Here is a 21,179-nt window from a genome sequence, read left to right as displayed (position 1 = left end):
TCTGAGAGCATTTCCTCTTCTCTGGTTCACGTAGGCAGGCCAGTGCTGTACTTTTTAAGAGGCTTGGTAGAGAGAGCATGTGTTGTTGATCAGGTCAGTTTGGCCTCCTTCAGCCCCAGCTGGAGTTTGTCAGGCTCCGCCTCCCCAGGTATGGGGATATTGGGAGTCTTTACATAAGCCCCTTAGTGAGTAGATGAACACGGTTGTTTCCACTACACAAGTTGAATCACCACTGTTGCATAACTTTTAGGCACTTGGTAATTCATACATTCGGATTGTACTGTTGACCATTAATGCTACAGAGACATGTATAAGATGTGTAACCTTAACTTATAGTGCACAGTCGAGGCATGAATCCTAACAAAACAAAGTTTTTATGTTAACAGCCACACAAAAATCAGCTGATCTTCTACTTCCTACTTTGTCAGCAAATTTTAATGGTCTTCTGCACTAAAAAAAAAGTTTGGGTAATTTTGCAAGATCATACTGGGCTACTTATTCAAATTTAGGATCTTGCCTTGGAACCAGTGGTTGTTTTTTAAGCTGTTTCTGGAGAGAAGTACAGAGAGGAGGCGTGGAGTATTTCTCCACCAGAGTACTGCAGACAACAGATCACAATAAACAACTTTGGCCAGCAATGAGATCACTGCATACAACCCCAACTGCAAAACTAAAACGAAGGAGTTGAGCAAAGAGCACAAAGCTCATAAAACCACAAGGAACCATATGCATCCCAAATTGCTTCAAAAGCAACTGGTACTAAACCTAGGACCATATACATAATAAATGGCAGTTCTTAACTTTATTGTGGTAAGAACTTATGAGAAAGGTACATTAAAGGCAGCTGCCAACAACAATACCAGTTGCCTCAGGCTTCCAAAAACCAAATGACGAAAGCAAATATTACATCATTTCTTTTCACAAGACCCTGTAGAAGTTAAGCTGAAACTTGCACCGCGAAGGGGACTTGCCAAGTTCTTCAGTTGAGGCATAACAGCCCTTTTCTAAAAAGGTCTTATAATTAAAGACCTCTAATAACATGCAGAAACAACTCAGAAGTTGCAAGTATCTGATCACACACGCTACAGACAGTATGCAATACTAAGGCTGTATGTGTGTGTTTACTTGTGACAAAACTATTTCATTTCCTCTTCCGTCAGTCATTTTATTGTCAGACCTGCCAAATCAGGGATATAACAAAAAAATTGTACACAGAGTGTTGCGAAGTCAAAAAGAACAACTGACTGAAAATATTAGATGTTTAACCCACAAAATACAGACTAAACTCGCAAATCTTGAACAGGACATGCCAGGACATAGAAACTACAAATAATAGTTTCAAATTTGAGACTCCTACACATACTTGAAACAAATTATGAACATAATGACACATTCAAATGTAGATGACAGATCAGCAAACAATACAGAACCAGTGTATTTAGGAATGGCAAAGCTGAATTACGTTTTAACTAATCTAGGACTTTATCTCTTCAGTGTTTGTTTCATAGTCCTAGTATTATGCTAATACACAGCAGTTTTGTAGAGAACAACATTTCTAATAATATATAGTAACATAAAGCATAACTGGTTAGACTGGACTGCCTGATTATTTAGTTCCACTCAAGAAAAGGCTTGATATCACGTAACATTGATAACAATATTGATTTACATAGAAACACCGGCTTAATGTCTGTTGAAAGTAATCTCCACGTATTAAACCAACTGGTTAGTTATCAAAATAGCGCTGGTTAGTGTTTTTTGTTTTCTGGTTTTCGAGCAATACTGAAGAGGACTTTCAATAGCAGCTGACTTTGGGACACCAGGAACCCATTGGACGTTTCCAAACAACATATGATGTGCACTTTTATTAAACTGACAGATAATACCGACTCTCTCAGTAAATAAAAAAAGCACAGTGAACAATTGCTTACCCAAGTAAATGTCACCAAAGGATCCAGAGCCGATTTTCCTTCCCAGTCTGTATCGGTTTCCTACTCTCAATTCCATGATAAATGGCTAAATAACAAAGCTAGCGATAAAGCTAGCTTCAACGGGAGTGATTTAAATTGTATATGTTCGGAGTGTTTAAAAACAAAACGAAAATCCGTTCTTTGTTGTCCGTCTATTCTTCCTTCTGTCCCAGGCAGAATCCCTTTAGACAGCCTGCTAGCTTGCTAATCCCCTTCACAGTAGCTTTACCCAATTTTCACCAGTCGTTTTCTAACATTCCGAATCGGGAAATATCAAAATATTAGGCTTATTAAAAAGATGAAAGTGCGAACTTTATGCTCTAGTAATTTTTACTCTGAAAAAAGTCTGTTTAAAAAAGGATGAAGGCGGATTTTGCAAAGGACTCCCTTCTAGCTCCACTGGCCCTGAAACTGCCGTTTACTCTCTGTGTGTATCTGCTTCAACAGACACTCCATCAGCGGGCTGTAGTGACGTCACTTCCTCTAGCAACAACGGCCCAATGGAAAATCTTCGGTTGAGACAACAAACCGTCTGCTGGGATTATTTAGTGATAAATGCATAACCGTAGTTCCACTGATATATGAATATATATATGAATATATGATTTTTTTATTAAACTTTGATAAGTGTTTTATTAGCGATATTCCCATTAATAAGTCTGGACAATGTACAGGGATGCACGTTAAATCAATGTGTATAAATAAACATTGTACTGCTGTTCAAACTTTTGAGATCAATAAAGTAACGTTACGTTTTTATGTGTTTTAAAGAACTCTCTTATGTTCATCGTGGCTGTATTTATTTGACAAAAAATACAGAAAAACGTAATATTGTAAAATATTATTACCATCTAAAATAATGGTTTTCTATTTGAATTTACTTTTAATATAATTTATGTTGTGTGAGTCAAAGCTGAATTTTCAGCATCGTTACTTCAGTCTTCAGTGTCACATGATCCTTCAGAAACCATTCTATGGTGATTCATTCATTTCTTTCAAAGAATAAATATATAAAACATTACTGACCCAAACTTTTGAACGGCAGTGTATGTATTTATGTAAGTCAGGTGATATGTCATTGCTGGACTAGATTTATAAATGTGTTTCTCTATTGTAGCCTACTTTCGATACTGAAAATTACCAAGTTTACATCTGCGGGTGTTTATTGGGTGTGTTCATCATAATGTTTCAGGTAGATAACTAGCGAAACCAGTTTGTGAAGTTGAAACTTATGTTAAACACACAACTGACAGCTTATCTCTCTTCATGTAATCAATTAAAATAGACTTAGGATAGAGGTAATAGGTGTACAGTAGTTCCAGTGACCGGTTGCATTGGTCTTAGACTAGTCTTAAAAGTTAGTCACCTAATTTTTTTTTTTTTTTTTTTTTTTTTTGCAAGATTACTCATCGTTTTTTAAAGTCAGTTACATAAAAACATAAACTTATTTAATTTGAATCTGAAAAGTAAGACTGATAACCACTTCGTTAACTTCTAGTTATTCAAACTAAATCTTAAGACACAGTCTTAACATGGTGACTTTGTTTATGCAACTTGCCCTACTGGAAACAATTGTAAAATTAATATTGATTGGGATTAAAGTGGTTTATATCATTTATTTGTTTATTACAGTAGACTTACTTCATACAGCAGCTCTGAATATGAGCACCTGCATTGTTAATATTAAAAAAAAACAATTTCTAATCATCATAAATATTACCTCAATTCCAAATGTTCTAATATTCACAAGCAAAGCATTATGGAAAAATTATTCTGAAAGTTATGCAGAGAAACAAGTAGTTGTAAAAGGCCATAGACTAAAACATCAAAGAAAAACATACAGTCTTGCAGATTGATCATATTCACAACTTTACTTGATTCTTCAAATTGAAAATAGCAGCTTAAAAGGTAAACAATAACATAAAGCAGATGATTTACTCATATCAATATGAAGCCTATAAGGAAGTGGAAAGAGGTAATAGTTACAGGAACTTGTGTAGATAATGACTAATTGGCTGCTGATATGAATCGCAAATACATTTTATTTAAATTATAACGCCCACAGGAGCTGATGTTGTATTCAGTGGACCATGATTGGTCAGAGCAGAGCCAATGCCTGAGGCTGTATAGGTGAGAGTCACGTGACTTAATTACTCAGCTTTCCCTTGCATGTGCTCAGTCACGTTGAGAGCAATGCGCCAGGAAACACTGTGAACGCCCACTTTAACAGCCCTACCAGATTTCTAAAAGAGCTCTAGCTTCAACACACTGCATTAGTGCAGTGATAAATAACACTTTATAAGATCTAAACAGAGGAAAACAGATGCATTCACAACAAAGAGTTGACAAAATAGTTTTCACCAGTGCTGTGTCAATACAAATGTCCTGAAACATGAGGAAACAATTGCATGCCTGTTGATTCTATTATTAATAAAGTGAAGTGTCAAGATAACATATCACAGGCATTATATTAATATATAATAACCATAAAAACAACACATCTCTAAATGCTTCCTAATGTAATGATGTATTAAACTCAATATGATTTACTCAGCAATACATATAGATTGATTACAATACAACTGATCGAAAGACCATATATCATAAAAATGAAGTATATTAGAAAAATAAAAATCAATTGAACACTGATGAGTACAAAGAAATGTTTTTCATGGCTACTTCTGAATATTTTGCCATTCAATAATATTTTTATTAATATTACATCCAAGTGGCCTTTTATCCTACACTATACATAGCATGTACATCATAGCATGTTTAGTGGGCCAAAAAGTAGCAAAGGTACAATATTTTTGTTAAATGAAGAGTAAAACTAGCAAATAAGTGTGTGTGTGTGTGTGTGTGTGTGTGTGGGTGTGTGCTTTTGCTTGTGTGGTTCAGTTATAACCTACATTATGTAGACAAATGTCCTCACGGTCACAAAGATGGCAATTTCCAAAATCTTCGTCCTTACGGGGACATTTTTGGTCCCCAGGAGGAAACAAGCTTTTAAATCAGCTTGTAACAGAATAAAGCTTTTTGAAAATCTAAAAATATCAGCTGCTTTGTGTGAGGGGTAGGTTGAGGGTTACCTGATGATAAATAACAAACAAACAAAAAAAACCCGCTAAAACCAGCCTAAACTGGTCGGTTGGCCTTAACTGGTTTAAGCTGGAAGTAGCTGGATTAAGCCTAAGCAGGTTTTAGCTGGTCAGCAGGCTGGTTTTAGAGGGGCTTTGGCCACTTCCTTTGCTGGTTAGGCTGGGAAACCAGCTAAATCCAGCTACTTCCAGCTTAAACCAGTTAAGGCCAACCGACCAGTTTAGGCTGGTTTTAGCATTTTTTGGGGGGGGGGGGGGGGGGGGTTCAGCAAGGAGATGATAGAAAATAGATTTTGAACAGTATAACCATTATGTCTATGGAGCGTAATCGCGAAACCACGCGCGTGCCTGTGTCTGTGTATTTATTTGCCTTACAAAAAAAATATATGTTTTTTTTTATATTTTATATGTTATATTTTGAATAACTAATCGTGAATGGTAAAGACAATAATATCTAAAAGTTAAAGAAATATCTGAACATAACGGAGCGCATCCCTACAAAATGATTAGGTGGACACTGACATCTAGTGGTCAATTATAGTACGGACGTTAAAATATTATTTCACCTAATCTGTAAATATTTGAAAGAGAAAGGGTTTTTAAGATTCTATATTCCAGATTGCCTTAATGAATTTCTTTCGACTGGCCTGGCCCAAACGTGGGTGTTTGCGTATACGAACACGATCGTATACAAAGAATATACACATTATAAAGACGACATGACTGATTTTTACATTTAAATACAAACATAATTTACAACCCATTCAGCTACTTATTCCATACGGTGTAACATGTTGTCATAACTCCCCGGAATAAATCAATAGGTTTATTGTTTCCTCGCGGATGTGTTTCACCGCGACACACACAACAGTTCATGTGTCGCATTCTTTTACTGTCTATGCCGCATACAGACCTGCTGTCTGTGGCTGGATCTTGAGCTACTGCAAGTGCTTGGTCTCGTCTCGGTTCAAACTGATTTAAAAGAATGACAGCTAATGGCATCTCCTAGTTAACATATAAGTTCTGTCAATGTGTTTCTTTTGCTGAAACACGTTTCCAAAATGTTTAGCCTATGACAGATACACGAGAACTGCAAATCAAACTAACGTTTAAAGTGAATTTAAGGGTGTACAGTTCATCTAGGTGCTGTGCTAATTTAAGTTAACAAGCAAATAGTATCCATAACTGTGAATTTATGATTTAATGTAGTCATTGTGATTTCATCCTATGTAGGCAGCATGACGAAACCCAGTGGGTTCGAGTTCTGGAGGAGCACTCTCTGAAGGGTGCGCGCTACGTGGTCGCGCCCATGGTTGGACCAGAGCGAGCTCGCGTGGAGGCTTCTGAGCCAAAGACATGCGCAGAGCTCTGCTACACACCGATGCTGCACGCTCATGTGTTCGTCGTCAGGGATGTCAACTACCGTCGGGAGAACCTGTATAACGAGGTCAACCAGGAGGACCGACCCCTCATCGCACAGGTGGGTCTCTCCGTCCTCTTTGGCATCAGTCAACACAAGCACGCACACTCACCATTCCCCAGAGACAGTGAGTTATTTACCATCTCCATACAGTTCTGTGCCAATGATCCTGAGGTGTTTATCCAGGCTGCTCTACTTGCCCAGGATTATTGCGATGCCATCCTGAACTTGGGCTGCCCACAGATGATTGCAAAACCAGGTACCAAAACCCAGCTGACACGTCTTTTCTGTTGTATGTGAGAAATAAACCACCATTCAAAAGAATCGTTTTGTTTTGTTTTCCAGCAAGATTGCTGATTTCTATTTCAAATGATCTTTGGTCAGCTGAACTCCATTCCTTAAAGAATCCTGAACGAAATGTAACATTAAATGTAACACTATTCCAATGAACATAAACCGCTCAACTGTTGGCAACATTGATAATTGTAAGAAATGTTTCTGGAGCATCAAATAAGCATTTTAAAATGATTTCTGAAGAATCATGTGACACTGAAGATTGGAGTAATGATGCTGAAAATTCAGCTTTGCCATCAGAGAAATAAAATAATATATTTATTTTAAATTGTAATAATATTTCACAGTATTGCTGTTTTAATTGTATTTTTTATTTAATAAATACACCCTCATAGAGCATAAGAGACTTCTTAGAAAAACATTGAAAAAGTCTTATTGACACCAAACCTTTAAGCAGCAGTTTTTTAACGTCTGACATTTGGAACTATAAATATTTGCTTCAATTGTTCAATGAAATCTAAAAGTGTAGCAAAATGCGTCCCAGTTTCTATGGCACGGCTCGTTTTTAAATTCTCTCTTTTTAAATTCTCTCCTTGAACACACTGAAGAAGGCTTTCAGCCGAAACGTTTGTGTTCTGTCCTACTGGTAGTTAATGTAAAATAAAATTTGAAAAGAAGTACGGATCATGAGTTTATATACTAAATTTTCTCCTAAGCCATTATGGTGTTTCTTCAAGATGAGTGGGACCTTCTTGAGAAAATGAGTAAGTTGTCTTATTTTAATAGCTCAGTGCAGATGTGAACCATGTAGATAATGTGTCTTATTCAGGTGCTGTCATTTACAGTTAAACTGGCTGATGAAAAACTTGCCGTGCCCATTACTTGCAAAATCCATGACTTCCCAGAGACTGAGAAAACTGTGAAGTGCAAAAATGCTGGAAAAGGCTGGATGCCAGGTAAAGCGTTCCCATTGCTTCCCATTAAAGCAGATACTTTTATCTAAAGTGCACGTGGAGTGTCCTGGGACTAAGCAGCTTTTTCAGGAGTGAGGCTTGGGTCTCTTCATCCTGGAACTGATCTGTAAATGTTTGTTATACAAGCTGTAACCACTACATTACTTCAAATCTCAGTCTAATGGGATTCATATATTCTTGAACCAGTTACTGATGCTTTGGTATCTTTAACACTTTCTACAGCTCCTCACAGTTCATGGGAGAACTGAAGATCAAAAGGGGGCTTTGACGGACATTGCAAGTTGGAAGCACATCAAAGCTGTACGGTAAGAGATACAACTCTTGCAACTGGCTTCCACTATTCTTAGTGTTTTGTCCTGATGGTGTACCTTTATTGTACTTGTGTAGGGAGGCTGTAAACATTCCCGTTTTCGCCAATGGAAACATCCAGCACCTGAGGGATGTTCAGCGCTGCATGGAGGGAGACTGGAGTACAAGGTGTCATGAGTGCAGGTAACATCTCTCCTCATGCGAAGAGAAGATTCATAAACTTAACTCGTACAGAAAGAGATGATATAAATATATGAACACATTACTTTCACAAACCTGCCCTGTTTGAAGGCTGTAGTGCACCTGTGTGGGAGATGGCTGAGGAGTACCTGGAGAAACACCCACCCTGTAGTCTGTCTTTTGTCCGCGCTCACATCTCCAAACTGTGGCACCATGCGTATGTTCATTCACATTTGATGCTTGACAATGATATTTCAATGTTGCATGAGATTTTAAACTCTTAATGAATTAAGAGAGTTCATTAAATACACTGCCGTTCAAAAGTTTTGGGAAACAAGTGTGTGTTCAACCTCTGCCGAGGCTGCTGCAAGAGCAAGGCTTTCAAGGAAGTGGCTGATTGTCCTGGTTAGTGTGTCAACCAGCTGTTTCAGCTGTATGAACCGCAAAGCGACTTGAGCTTCACAAGCTGCAAAGTTAGTTTGGAGATGTTTAGTGATTTAATATTGTAAAGAATGGGGCATTAGGATTTAATTTGCTAAAAAGTTTTATCGAGCCTAATATTTAGTTAAAAAGCTTAAGTGAAAGTTACATTAACTTGTAAAAATTGTTAAAATTGCAGTGGGGAAAATGTTTATTTGATCCCCTGCTGATTTTTCTCCACCAAGTAATAAGTCATATTTTGCTTAGGAATCGAATACTTATTTCACTCACTGAAATACAAATCAATCTCTAAACTTTATATAATGTGCTTGTCTAGCTTTTTTGGTTGGTAATTCTGTCTCTTGCCATTCAAATAAATTTACCATAAAAATGGCAGCCCCTTTATTTCTTTGTAAGTGGGCAAATGTACCAAATCAGCAGGTGATCAAAGAAATATTTCCCCCTCCTTATCAGCATGTATCTAGTAATGTCCTACTGCAACTTCTACAAGACTAACCGTTTGCTCTCCGTGCATTGTTGGGTTATAGGCCATGGATTGAGATTCAAAACCAAGGTTTTGAATCAGTGCAATGGGAAGCCCAACAGTCAGACAGTTTCCACTGCACTCCATGATCCATTGTAAAGCAGATGTGCGCTGGATATGGGCAGCCGTGACATCTGAAGACACAATGAAATCATTTGTCACTTAACCTTGCTGCACTGAATTGGAAGTACAAGACTGTACAAAGACTTTTTTTTTTTTTTGTGGCCAAAATTGGTTTTTCACTGTTGATATGCGATTTGGATCCATATCACACCAAATGAACTGAACATGCAAAGAAACAGACATAGAAAAGTCCAGTGTTTCTTTTACTTTGTCTGTATTTTGATAAATACTGGGAATGTGGGATATTAATCAGCCGCTCTTATTGCACAAACCTGTACTGCTACCCGCTCACTTGAGATAGAGGAGCTGGACTTTTATCTCGGGACACTCTGTGGAAATGCACTGATGGACATCTTCACTCAAACATGTGAACTGCATTTTTACTATATTTATTGTCTTCCAAAATTAAAGATATGGTAGATTTGTATGTTGTAACCATAATCAAACCCCTTTGACTTTAAATGCATTTTTATATATATATATATATATATATATATATATATATATAGAACATGTACAAAAATTTACTTTTACTCTTCCTGTATGATCATTGTGACTACTTCACACACTCATACTGACGTCTGATTCAGATACCGTACTTCTGATCTATGAGTCATATATAGTTCAGTGTACCTTACCCTTATTTCCATTGCCTTTGTCATTGCCATTCTTTGAGCCAACTCCAATACAACTTTGGTTCAATATAGTGACATTTTCTTATTATTATAAACCAACATGTTTATTTTTCCACACCTTACATTTAGGAAATTTTGCATAAATTTTGAAGTGTTAAAAATAGCATTTGTTACTAGGTATAGTTTATTCAAGTAGTCTACCATTGTTTAATGTCACTGACCAGCTTATGATAATTCACTGGTGTAACATTCTTACGTAACAGTAGAACACAACACAACAGAGAAATAACTAAGTGTTATTAAATCGCTCTGAAGAGTGTTCGAATCAGTGTAGCATTTCCAGCTGCAACACTAGAAACAGAAAAAAAACTTCTGGATTGAAGCCTCTTTTTGAATGTATGTTTATTTTAAAAGCATGTTTTGTGATGAGGTTTCTCAATGTGTAATCAAGGTTTGTCACAAGATACAGAGGAAAGTGCATCCTTTACAAAGAACAACAGGCCAGTACACCTTAATTGCCGCATTTCGCTTTTTATCTTTTTTTTTTCCTTTTCATTTGAGCAACAGGGTGTGCTTGTCTTTAATACAGACAACATATATCTTCTTGCCAACTTAAATAAAGTCTTTAGATTGTGATTTTTTTTCTCTTCAGCAGGGAAATAACTGATTTCTAAACAGGGGCCTAAGATGCGGCAGTAGCCCCGTGTACTTTCCTAGGAGACGCATCTGGTCGAGTCTTCACATGTTGGTGCTCATTCGTGTTTGGCTGTTTGCAGGTGTGAGCTCCCCTTGACTGCCTTCTCTTGGAGGGGACTGCAAAAAAATGAGGAATCGGTAAGAAGCATCACTTATAGAGCAGGAAAAACAGACTTATGCTGGTGTACTTGAATGACTGATGGATACTAGAGGTATAACAAGCATTTCCATTTTTCAATTCAAACAGCTCTTTTTTTGAGAACAGAACTTCACAAGATCTCAGAGACCTTACAGGTTTTCCATATATATTTAAAGGAACTTGCATCTAGTTGATTGCCTAACTGCAATAATCTATTAGACTGATTTGAAAATATTTACAAGATCAACAGCATTTGTGTCATAATGTTGCTAAAAAAAAAAAGGCACTTACAATGGACGGAAATAGGACCAATTTAAATAGCAGACATCCAAAGCATAAAAGCTCTGACATTGACTCTTCCAATTAAAAAAAAAGTTTATTATTTGAGCTATAAAGTTGATCTCATCATTTTAGTGTTTATGTTATGCTGTACTGGCAACAAAATTGTTATAAATGCTACAATTCAAAAGTTTGGGTTGGTTAAGCATGATTAAATGTTTTTAAAAGAAGTCTCTAATGATCATTAAGGCTGCATTTATTTGATCAAAACTACAGTAAAAAATGTAATACTGTCAAATATTATTACAACTTACAACTTTTATTTAATAATTTATTCCTGTGATGGTTAAAGCTGAATTTTCAGCATCATTACTGCAGTCTTCAGTGTAACTTGATATTTCAGAAATCATATATGCTGCAAATCAGCAATCAGATAAGCTGATTTGATGCTCAAGAAACATTTCCTATTATCAACGTTGAATACAGTTTTGACGCTTTATATTTTAGAGATACATTTTTTTCAGGATTCTTTGGTGAATAGAAAGTTCAATAGAACAGCATTATCTTCTTACTGACCCCAAACTTTTGAACTGAAATCTAATTTCACACAGATACATTATCTACTTCTTTTGGTTATACTGCTAAAACAGCAAGTACTTTAACATTTTTGGACAGGCCCTGTTCATTTCTATTGTAAGTGCCTCACCGTGACCCAGATTTTTTGATGATAATTGAGATTAACCTAAAACGAACCCAGAATATTCATTTAACATTCACTTAGTACAACAAAACTCACATGCAGTTTGCTTATAAGTGCAGTAATACAGCTGAGGCTCATTTATAAGAGTCATTTCAATAACAAGATTTCACTTCATCTCACAGCATCACAATGTTAATGACGCATCCTTGGACGTGTAACTGTTAATAAATGCAGTACTTTGACATGGACTTAAGCTCTGAGACACTCATGCTGAAGGGAAGGAGATGGTCAGGTGATGGTGAAGTGAAGAGCAAAGCAGAGCGAGGACACGTTACCCTGGGGACCCTGTTACCTTGACGTGTATCTGATTACGAAGCACAGCTGCCCGCAAGATCATGGCTTTTGCTCGTCTCTGGAACTCTTTGCCCATCTGTAAAGACTTCTCAAAGGTTGTGCTTCTCTGATCCACGTCCCTGGCATACAGGATCTACAAACACAGTTTTCATTTTCACTGGTGAAACGCAGGTTTTCATGCATTTTAAAGCATAATCTTGACCAAATGCTGTTTCTAGAGCAGTTCCTGGTTTTAGCCAAAAAGGCAACATGGTGTGGGTTATTCAAGGTAAGGAGCTCACGTGGATTATAAATAAAATTCAAGGCATTGTTACAAAAATCAGCTAAAGTATTTTAGCTTAGCAACAAGAAAATGGAACATTGTTCCAGGAAAAGAAGTTTGAGGGTGACAAATGAGAGCGAGCGCAGCCCTGCCTTGCTGTGGGAGTCGATACGGCCATTGATCAGGCCCTCCAGGATCAGCTGGGTCAGTTCATCCTCCAGAGCTGCCACTGTGGTATTGAAGGCCACGGCCATTTTGTTCATGTCTGCTGACACATAGGGGCTAAAGTACTGCCCATGGGGAACAAAAAAGACAAAAGTTAATCAATTGGTCATGTAAATGCAACTACGCTAAAACATTAGGAGCCAATATTATCTCATGGTCATTACACTTTCAACATTCCATTTCAATACAACTATGTCAAGCAAGGCTCAAAAACAGGTGACCATGTTCATTGATCATGTGCATGTGTCAATATGTTTCGCAGATATATACTTCCAGTTTTAAGCACATATTGAACATAGCTTTTGTGAATTCTACATATTTAAAGGGATAGTTCATCCAAAAATTACAAATATGTCATCATTTACTCATCCAATTGTCATTTTTGGATGACCTATTCATTTAAAATCAGATTAAGTTGAAGTCATGGTTTGGCAACTAAATAAAATTTATGCCGCGTTTCCACCGAAATTACCCGGAACATTTGTACCAGGAAATTTTTTTCCCCCCAGACCTGTTGCTTTCTGCGTTTCCACCGCGGTGTAAAGTACCGGGAAGATTTGGCAAATAGACTGGTGACGTAGGTCTGCGCGCGTTTCTCAATACAAAGTACCACTGATTTAAAAAAAAAAAAAAAAGTTCGCTGATTTTGGACGTGCATCATCGGTAGTTAGTTCTGACTTCGTGCATTCGACTGGGGAGTGTGATGTCCACGACGACGCGAATCCTGTAATTTTCCTCTCTGTATATTTACAATAAAATGAAATAGGATATCAAATACCACTGCCTCCTTTCGTTTTCATTTAAGCATAATATCAGCTGCAGAAATGTACTTAGTTCAGGGATATGTGTAACGTTATGTACAGCCATTACAAAGAAATGAAATATTATATAGACTTGCCTTTTTTTATTTTCATTTTAACATATAGATAAACTGAATACAGACCTAAGAAAACCGGTTAGATTTACCCCGCAGCTGAATTATATTTTATGTTTAACCCCTAAAGAGACATCAGAGCCAGTGGCACACATCAGAAGGTTAGTCGAGGTGAGGCTGCTTCTCGGCGGATAGATGATCACTGAGCTCCCGCTGATCGTGTGGAGCTCACGGTCTCCGAGATCGGCGAAACACATTTTTAAAATAGGTGCTGTCTTTATAAATAGACAACAGATTTGAGTTTTAAACAATTACATTCTCGCCTGAAATACTTTTAAAATTACATTTCATGACACAATAACAGTAATATTTTGAAAATGTTGATCCGAATAAATGGTGGTTGAACTCAACCAATGCTGCGTGAACTCAACCAATCAGGATGTTTAGCGCCAAAGTCCCGCCCCCGAAAAGTTCCAGAACTTTGAAAAAGTACCACCTCGCCAGCATGGACTTTCTGAGGGGCATTTTTTTACCCGGAACTTTATTTGGAAACACACCAAGTACAAGGCCAAAGTCCCTAGTTCCTGGGTAAAGTTCCTGCGGTGGAAACGTGGCATTATAGACCAAACCCAAATATCCCTTTACGTACCTGTATGAGGGCTCTGTTCCTGATTTGTGTGTACAGTGTTCTTACATGAGGAGCCAGATACATGTCTAGGAGGAGATTATCCTACAATACCAAAATAAACACTATGAATAAAACACTTGAATCACAGTTTCAACCAAAATGACAACAAAAAGAATCAGTGTCTGAAATTGCTAAATCAAGACCTAGCAACTGAACACACATCAGTAAACTTACCTTTATTTCATCCAGCATTTTCAGACAAGATGCATACTTTGACTCGTAAAACTTGAAGATAATATCACGGACTTGTGGTTCCAACTCTAAAAATAATTTAAAGGAGCTAAAAAACAAACAAAGGGCGAGTAAAATTAAATCCATTCGATTTTATCCACATGTAACCACATTAATGATCTACCTCGTGTTAAGACACCTAGTTTGGAAATGAAAAAGTTCACCTGCTTGAGATGACATTTCGCTGCAGTTCCTGTCTGTCAAATGTAGCCAGGGCACACAGCCCCCCGTACACTGCTACATTACTGGGGGAAAGTAGCTAAAGAGCAAATAGAGCATCTCATTGCACCATGTAGGAAAACACTGCATCTTATTTATCTTTAACAATATTATTAGAAATATCTGGTGTGGCATTAGAACAAGGCTGAAAATGATACCTACCTCAGGGAAGTCGCAGTGGTCAAAGGAGGCTTGCAGGAAGCACTTGGCAGCCGGTTTGTACTTTCTTGAAGCAAGCTCTGCCAATCCTATTGTCATGAGACAAAGATCATATCAAAATCACAAGAAAGGTCAAAACCATTTTTACATGACATATTGTCCAAATCACAGGAATTGACTAAAAATTGTCACTAATATAAAGATACAGTAAAGCAAATCTCTCTCACACACACACACACATATCAATATGATTGTAAACACATGGTAAAAACATACTAAAATAATGACTGTATGCATCTACATTTTAAAGACAAATACACTTAACAACCATGAAATACAAATAGTGAACTTGCCTGCAGCACATTTCAGTTTGGTTAGAACTGCTTGGTTTTGACTATCTCTCTCTCCTCGTTGCTAGATTGCAGAGATATACAAAAATCTTAATTGTAGATTCACTCTCTTTTGAAATCTCTCGGCTATGTAAGCAGAAAGAAAGGTTGATCCTACCTCTGCTATCTCTGGAGTGGATTCCGCCTTGCTGACGTAGCTAAGTACATGGGACCAGTTTTGGAGGTAAACGCTAACCTATAAAATATTCAGGTTGTTTTGAATGAGTTATTAGAGACTGCCTGAATTTTTAAGCAATGGCAACAAAAATATTAATAACAGTACAACAGAAAATTCTGCTATATGCAGGCTGGATTTTGAGATTTTAAGCATGAAATTAAGCTTTAAGGGGAAAAAAATACAATATACTCTTTCATGAATATGGTATCATCATTAGACATCAGTTGATGGTCAGGGAAAACAACAAGCCTTGGTTACCTTGATTACATTAAGACACATGTTGATGACATGTTTGGCGCTAGTGCAGTAGTCTCTGGCTCGGGAGTAGCATTTCAGGGCATTGCTGAGGTCACCACAGTCAAGGTAGTGATCTCCAAGGTCATCATGACCCCTCCTGAACACATGCAGATGTAAAACAAAACAAATAAAACCCAAGGCACAGCATCACAGACAATAAAAACTGAGAAATTCAGTGCGGCCTCACCTTATGCTTTCTTTGATGGAGTTTCCCTTGTAGTTCTTGAGGTCAGTGTCCAGCTTCTCCAGTTTGAGCAGGGCTTTTTTCCTGGTGGATTCTGCCCAGGCTGTGTCGAGAGGAGGGGGTTCAACTGCCCCCTCCGGTACCGCATCTGGGACACCTTGCACATCCCTGTGTTGACAATTATTAAGCTTTTAGTACAACCTTTAATCAAAGTCATACATGTAATGTTTCCATTAGGAAACATTGTTAGGTTCCATGAGGAAACCATGTTAGGTTGTAAAAAAAGAAATTAAAGTGAATTGCCTTGTGGCTTCAGTGAGTTTGCGATGGATTTCTTCGTAGACGTCAACATTAAAGGTTCTTTGGACAAAGGACAGGGCCATCTTCAGTGCTTCCACTCGTAGCTGGGGGCAGTGGTCTGCGATAAACTGCAGCCTCTCGATCCTCATCAGCCCACTGTAACTGGAGGCATACTGCTCTAGATCCTGTAGCAAAAATTAATAAATCAGCTCTCAAGAGTCCAACAAAAAGTAGTGACGTCATAACAGCACAATATTGATCAGCAAACAATATGATAATGACATTTTTTATACTTCGATTAAATGAGCATTAGATAAAGGCAAAGGTAAAGCAGTGTTATTCCTGAAACTAAAACTACTAAATTAAACTAAAACTTATGTTAATTTAAATAAAGCTCTGATAAAATAATATTAAATGAAAAAAAAAAAAAAAAAGGAAATAAAATAAAATGTGTAATGGATAGATATGGAAATATAAAAAATTTAAAGGAATAAAAAATACAAAAGCAAATAACAAAATTATAAAAACTTAAACCAACATTCACATTAAATGTGAAAATACACAAAAGATATTTTAAATATTAATATATACTACAATAATATACTAAAATAATGATGAGGTAAATATTTAATGACACTAATAATTTAAAGTCAAATGTAATCTTTAGGAAGTCTCAAAATGAAAATCTTATTATAATACTGTGATGCCTGAATCCCATTTAAAGAATTTAAAACTATGTATGTTTTTATTTTTATTACTTAATTATTTTAATAATATAATTATAATATCTGCCATTTACTGGTTATTGGCCAGAATCTCTACCAAAAAGTACTTTTTTTTTTTCAAACAATCCAAAAAAAAAAAAAAAAAAAAAAAAAAAAAAAAATTATATATATGTGTAATTAGATGCGGCATGATATTTTGTTAAAAATAATTTTCAAATAAGGAGTTTTAAATGATGATTTATAAAAGCCAACAACTTAAAGCAAGTACAAGATTGTATACAATGATACATACCAATGTGGGGTTTTCCACAACATAGTTGGTGTCAGGCGCATTCTGCTGGTCTTCCTGAGGGTCAGCATCTATCTGCATGGGCTCTACAGACCCCTGTCAACACCGGAAACAACACGTTTAACACTCGACACTAGAGGACAGTATTCAAGTGTACACGACCAACAAAACATTTGGACATTTTTAAGAAACCAATATCCTTATCACCAAAACCAATCTTGTGTAGAAAGAAAAACATATCACAACACTGAGTATCGGCTCTGAGGCTTTCAGATGGCCTCACATCCTCACATTTGCCTTCATTGTGTGGTTACCTCCAGTGAGTATGACGAGGAGCTTGAGCTGAACACATTGAATCCAGCAGTAAAATCCATGAACAGATCAGACACACTTCTTTGACCGTTGAAGTTCAGCTCTAGCCAAGAGGACGAGGTTGATCTCACTGGCAAAATCAAGCTTTCCCTGATCCTGCCCTGAACCTGCCTTTCAGCATCCTGCTGACCTGACTGAAAACGCTCCTGCAAGAAGGCGAATGCTTATAAAATCACATTGGGGGCGGCAGCAGCTCCGAGACAACAACAGGTCAAATTTGTTGTGCTGAACACATAAGTACAAACCAAACAAATGGGGAAGAATGTTTCTATTTTAAAAGCGAGGATTTAAAGATATTCATTCGATGGAAAAAGTGCCAGAGACAAGTAAACATGGTCTTTGTACATACATACAAGATTTTGATGCAGGTTCGTAACCACAAAAGACATTGAGAGGGATCTTACTAATAACAGATTCTTGATTAACCACATTGTTTCATAAATGACAGTCTAATATAACTGAATGTGTCTAGGGTTTATAAAATTTAAATACTGCTCAATAAAATAGGAGCAGCTCCACAGTGATGAATCATTTTGGTCAAGTGAACTAGATCAGGCTTAAATTCAAATATTCAGTGCTCTTTATTAATCTCTGTAAGCAAATGATGGAGGCTGTGTCTCAAAACCTAGTGAACTGCCTACCTAGACAGTATTTTAAAGCAGCATATGAAGTTGTGGAGCACCTGAATGATGAATCAAATACGCTCTAGCCAGGCAATCTTCTACGTTTTGAGAAACAACCTGAATTTCAAGCACACTGGCTGATACAAAACACACAGCTTGCTAACGAGATAGCTTGCTAAATACACTTAGCCGGTTAAAGAAAGTTTCTACCCGAGTGTTTCACAAACAACCGTGAGAAAACCTACTGGACCGCTTTCGGTGTAAACCAAAACAGCTCTGTCGGATGTATTCATTGTCAAAAACACATCGGGTTCGCTCTTCGGACGGATAGAGGCACGCTGCAGCTAAACTTGAGAGGTGCCTGTCGCGTCCCGAGGGCCGCTGTGACTCACGAGCTCATGCTAGACAAGCTAACAGCCCTCAACGGCTGCGACAGGGGAGGAATTAACACTGAAAACAGAGGCACTTCAGCTCGGTGTGCTTCTTCTACCTACTCTCGATTCGTGTAAGATGGTGAAAAGGCATTGAAAGCCTCTAATTTACCTGAAAGTTGAAGACCTGCACGGGTAGTGGCATCTCCTCCTCCTCTGCAGAAACAGAGCACACAAACACATCCGGGGCATGAGAGTGCGCGTGGTCGACGTCTTGCAGCGCGGAGACGTCACTACCTTGACACTTCGCCACTCGCGAGCACTGTCATCATGCGGGTACTACATTTGCAGGTTGGAGGCCATAAGATGGGCCCTGGCTTGAAGCATTATTACAAAAGAAAACACATTTAAAAGTCCTATTCAAAATGAGCGGCTGATTTTATATCCATGTTTGTTCCTTAATTTCTTTAACATTGTATGAATTCTGTCCACCCTCTTTATTGTTTGGGTTTCTGACTTGAAAATATGTGTTAAATGGTTCTATTTATCGTGTCTTTTCGTATTTATTTTATTTTTGCGATGTGTTTTGGCCATACAATAATACTGTTATGACTGCTATTTAAAATGTTTAAAATATGATGTGCTATCTTTGGTACTAATTTGATTTTTTTTTCTTTGATTTTTAGTGAATTGTATTTAAACCAATTTTGGTGAGTATGAAATGCAAACAAAATAATAGTTAAGTTGCTGGAACCAACAATATATATTTTTTAAAAAATTATCTAAAAAATGTACTATCCCTGTATGTAATAAATAATGGCTGTACATTATCCTGCCGTTACTTATCAAATGAATAAAAGACCACATAAAAGCCAAAACCATACCTTCACATCAATGTCACACTAATACGGCTTTATTTTTGAGCAAGAACTGAAACTGTGATGCATGTATGTGCCATTGGTTTCATATTCATTCAATAGTTCAATAAAAACAAAAATGCCTGACGCTAATGCATACTAATAAAACATAATACTCAATTGGCACAATTACACACATTTTTACCTCTTTAAAATTTAAATACTGGTCACTAAAAGGTAAAAGAACATTTCAAAGAATCATCTGAACACTTACAATTTGTTAGCCCTGCACAAAAATCAGTAATGGCACATTTCATCATGTTTCAAACATACGTATAGCATTACAAAAAAAAACAAGAAGTACAATCTACTCCATTTTAAGTTGCAGTATGTAGTCCATTAAACATTACAGCCAATTGTGATTACAGCATATTTTATACAGTATTATTTTTGTTTATAGTATCTAATAGTATTTTATAGGCAAACAAATATTTCTGTTATTGTTTAACAAATCATCACATACAGTAGTCACATTAAAACACAGGTACAGTATGAAATGTTGAACAGGCAGTAAATCTGAAAGTAAAATACTTAAAACCCCTCAAGTGAGAGATTTGGCTATGCCACACATTTAAGTCGCAAAAGCTATTCTATTTATTTATCTATTTACAGAATCTTCACACACATTCACAGATCCCAAAAGAGAAAATAGTGTGCAGATAAAATATGAATAACCACAATTTTCACACAATAAGCTCTGAAAAAATGTAACACTTGCTGAAACAGAGCAAAGTACCTTACAGTTGGCTATGCTTGTTCTTCAGTAACTAATTATTCATCCTGATGCCATGGCCTTATGTCATTCTCTTCCAATAACTTTTCACAATAAACCAACAATTTAAGGCAAAGTTGACTAAAAACAAAGCAAATCTGGCATATTTATGTTTGATAAATCTGTTACATCAGACACACTATGGAAATGCATGTCTCTGCACCTCATAAGTTGAATTTTATCTGTTGCTAACAGCAGAGCTGAAGAGCAAGAGCCTGCTCTTTACATGGCATATCAATGAAGAAATGAGTTGCGGTGCTCCTACAAAAACAGTACACTTCTTGCCCCTTTTCTTTACAGGTGGAGGACATAAAACAGCACGGATGGCCTCATCAAACACGGTTTTTAAACCCCGCTGTGTAAGAGCAGAGCACTCCAGATATTTCACAGCACCTACAAAGCCAAAGATTTCAATGAGAACTAAACATGATACAATGCCCACTGCAATACAGAAACACTATCACAGCAAACTGAAAACATTTAAAAAAAATGAAAATGATTTTTAAATGTAAATAAAGTATATTTAAGTAAGTTTTGTTCTTCAAAATGTTTAATTCACTGTATTACTTGCCATTTCTTAGTACTTAGTACCTTACTAGCAATTTTGATCCAACATAGGTGGCTTTAAAAAAAAAGGAAAAATACCATATAACAGGAAAAAGTTCTTACCAATCTCTCTAGCCATAGCAAGACCCTGCGGATAAGTGATGGGAGCTAGTTTCTTATCCGCAGGCGTTCAATCGTGTCTTTGTCATCTCGCAGATCAAGTTTAGTGCCCACAAGTATGATGGGGGTGTTTGGACAGTGATGGCGAACCTCAGGGTACCACTACAAAGAGAAATCTGGTTAACACAAGGCACCCTAATACACTGTGGATCTTTTTAAGGGATCCAAATGTTAAAAGATTCCTTTTTTTTCTTTTGGTGGATACTAACCTTTGCTCTTAAATTCTCAAAGGAAGCAGGGCTC

The 21,179-nt window shown here is 37.0% G+C and overlaps 1 protein-coding gene and 2 pseudogenes across 3 annotated transcripts; 1 reads left to right on the top strand and 2 right to left on the bottom strand.

Moving 5' to 3' along the window:
• The first annotated feature begins 6,306 nt into the window (after positions 1-6,306).
• Positions 6,307-9,777, top strand: LOC113050442 (tRNA-dihydrouridine(16/17) synthase [NAD(P)(+)]-like; annotated as a pseudogene).
• Positions 9,778-10,351: 574 nt separating this feature from the next.
• On the bottom strand, positions 10,352-18,826 carry LOC113050246 (COP9 signalosome complex subunit 1). 3 transcript variants are annotated; one of them, XM_026213037.1, is made up of 14 exons: positions 18,694-18,826; positions 17,159-17,251; positions 16,145-16,326; positions 15,845-16,009; positions 15,619-15,754; positions 15,301-15,378; positions 15,147-15,207; positions 14,797-14,882; positions 14,580-14,674; positions 14,359-14,464; positions 14,146-14,226; positions 12,550-12,687; positions 12,117-12,268; positions 10,352-10,780 (listed from the first exon to the last, which is right to left on the bottom strand). In XM_026213037.1, the coding sequence occupies exons 1-14, from the start codon at positions 18,724-18,726 to the stop codon at positions 10,720-10,722; spliced, it is 1,467 nt and encodes a 488-aa protein (XP_026068822.1). In that variant the 5' UTR covers positions 18,727-18,826; the 3' UTR covers positions 10,352-10,719. The 3 variants fall into 3 exon arrangements, with proteins under 3 accessions (XP_026068822.1, XP_026068830.1, XP_026068839.1); XM_026213045.1 differs by having other exon boundaries at positions 12,134-12,268; positions 18,694-18,825; XM_026213054.1 differs by lacking the exon at positions 18,694-18,826 and adding an exon at positions 17,470-17,646 and having other exon boundaries at positions 12,134-12,268.
• Positions 18,827-20,388: 1,562 nt separating this feature from the next.
• Positions 20,389-21,179, bottom strand: part of LOC113054388 (ras-related C3 botulinum toxin substrate 3-like) — an 8,025-nt pseudogene continuing 7,234 nt past the window's right edge.

Source organism: Carassius auratus, chromosome 3 (assembly GCF_003368295.1).
Source record: "Carassius auratus strain Wakin chromosome 3, ASM336829v1, whole genome shotgun sequence".
Lineage (NCBI taxonomy): Eukaryota > Metazoa > Chordata > Actinopteri > Cypriniformes > Cyprinidae > Carassius > Carassius auratus.
This window is presented reverse-complemented; position numbering and strand designations above follow the sequence as displayed.

What these genes read in the sequence shown, in the direction of transcription:
- LOC113050246 (XM_026213054.1), bottom strand. Translation starts at nt 17,529, where the DNA reads ATGGATTTTACTGCTGGATTCAATGTGTTCAGCTCAAGCTCCTCGTCA. An exon ending in TCCATCAAAGAAAGCATAAG is followed by an intron (nt 15,755 to 15,844) that starts GTGAGGCCGCAC and finishes GCATGTGTTCAG; the next exon opens with GAGGGGTCATGATGACCTTG. An exon ending in GTAATCAGATACACGTCAAG is followed by an intron (nt 10,781 to 12,133) that starts GTAACAGGGTCC and finishes ATTTTTTTGCAG; the next exon opens with TCCCCTCCAAGAGAAGGCAG.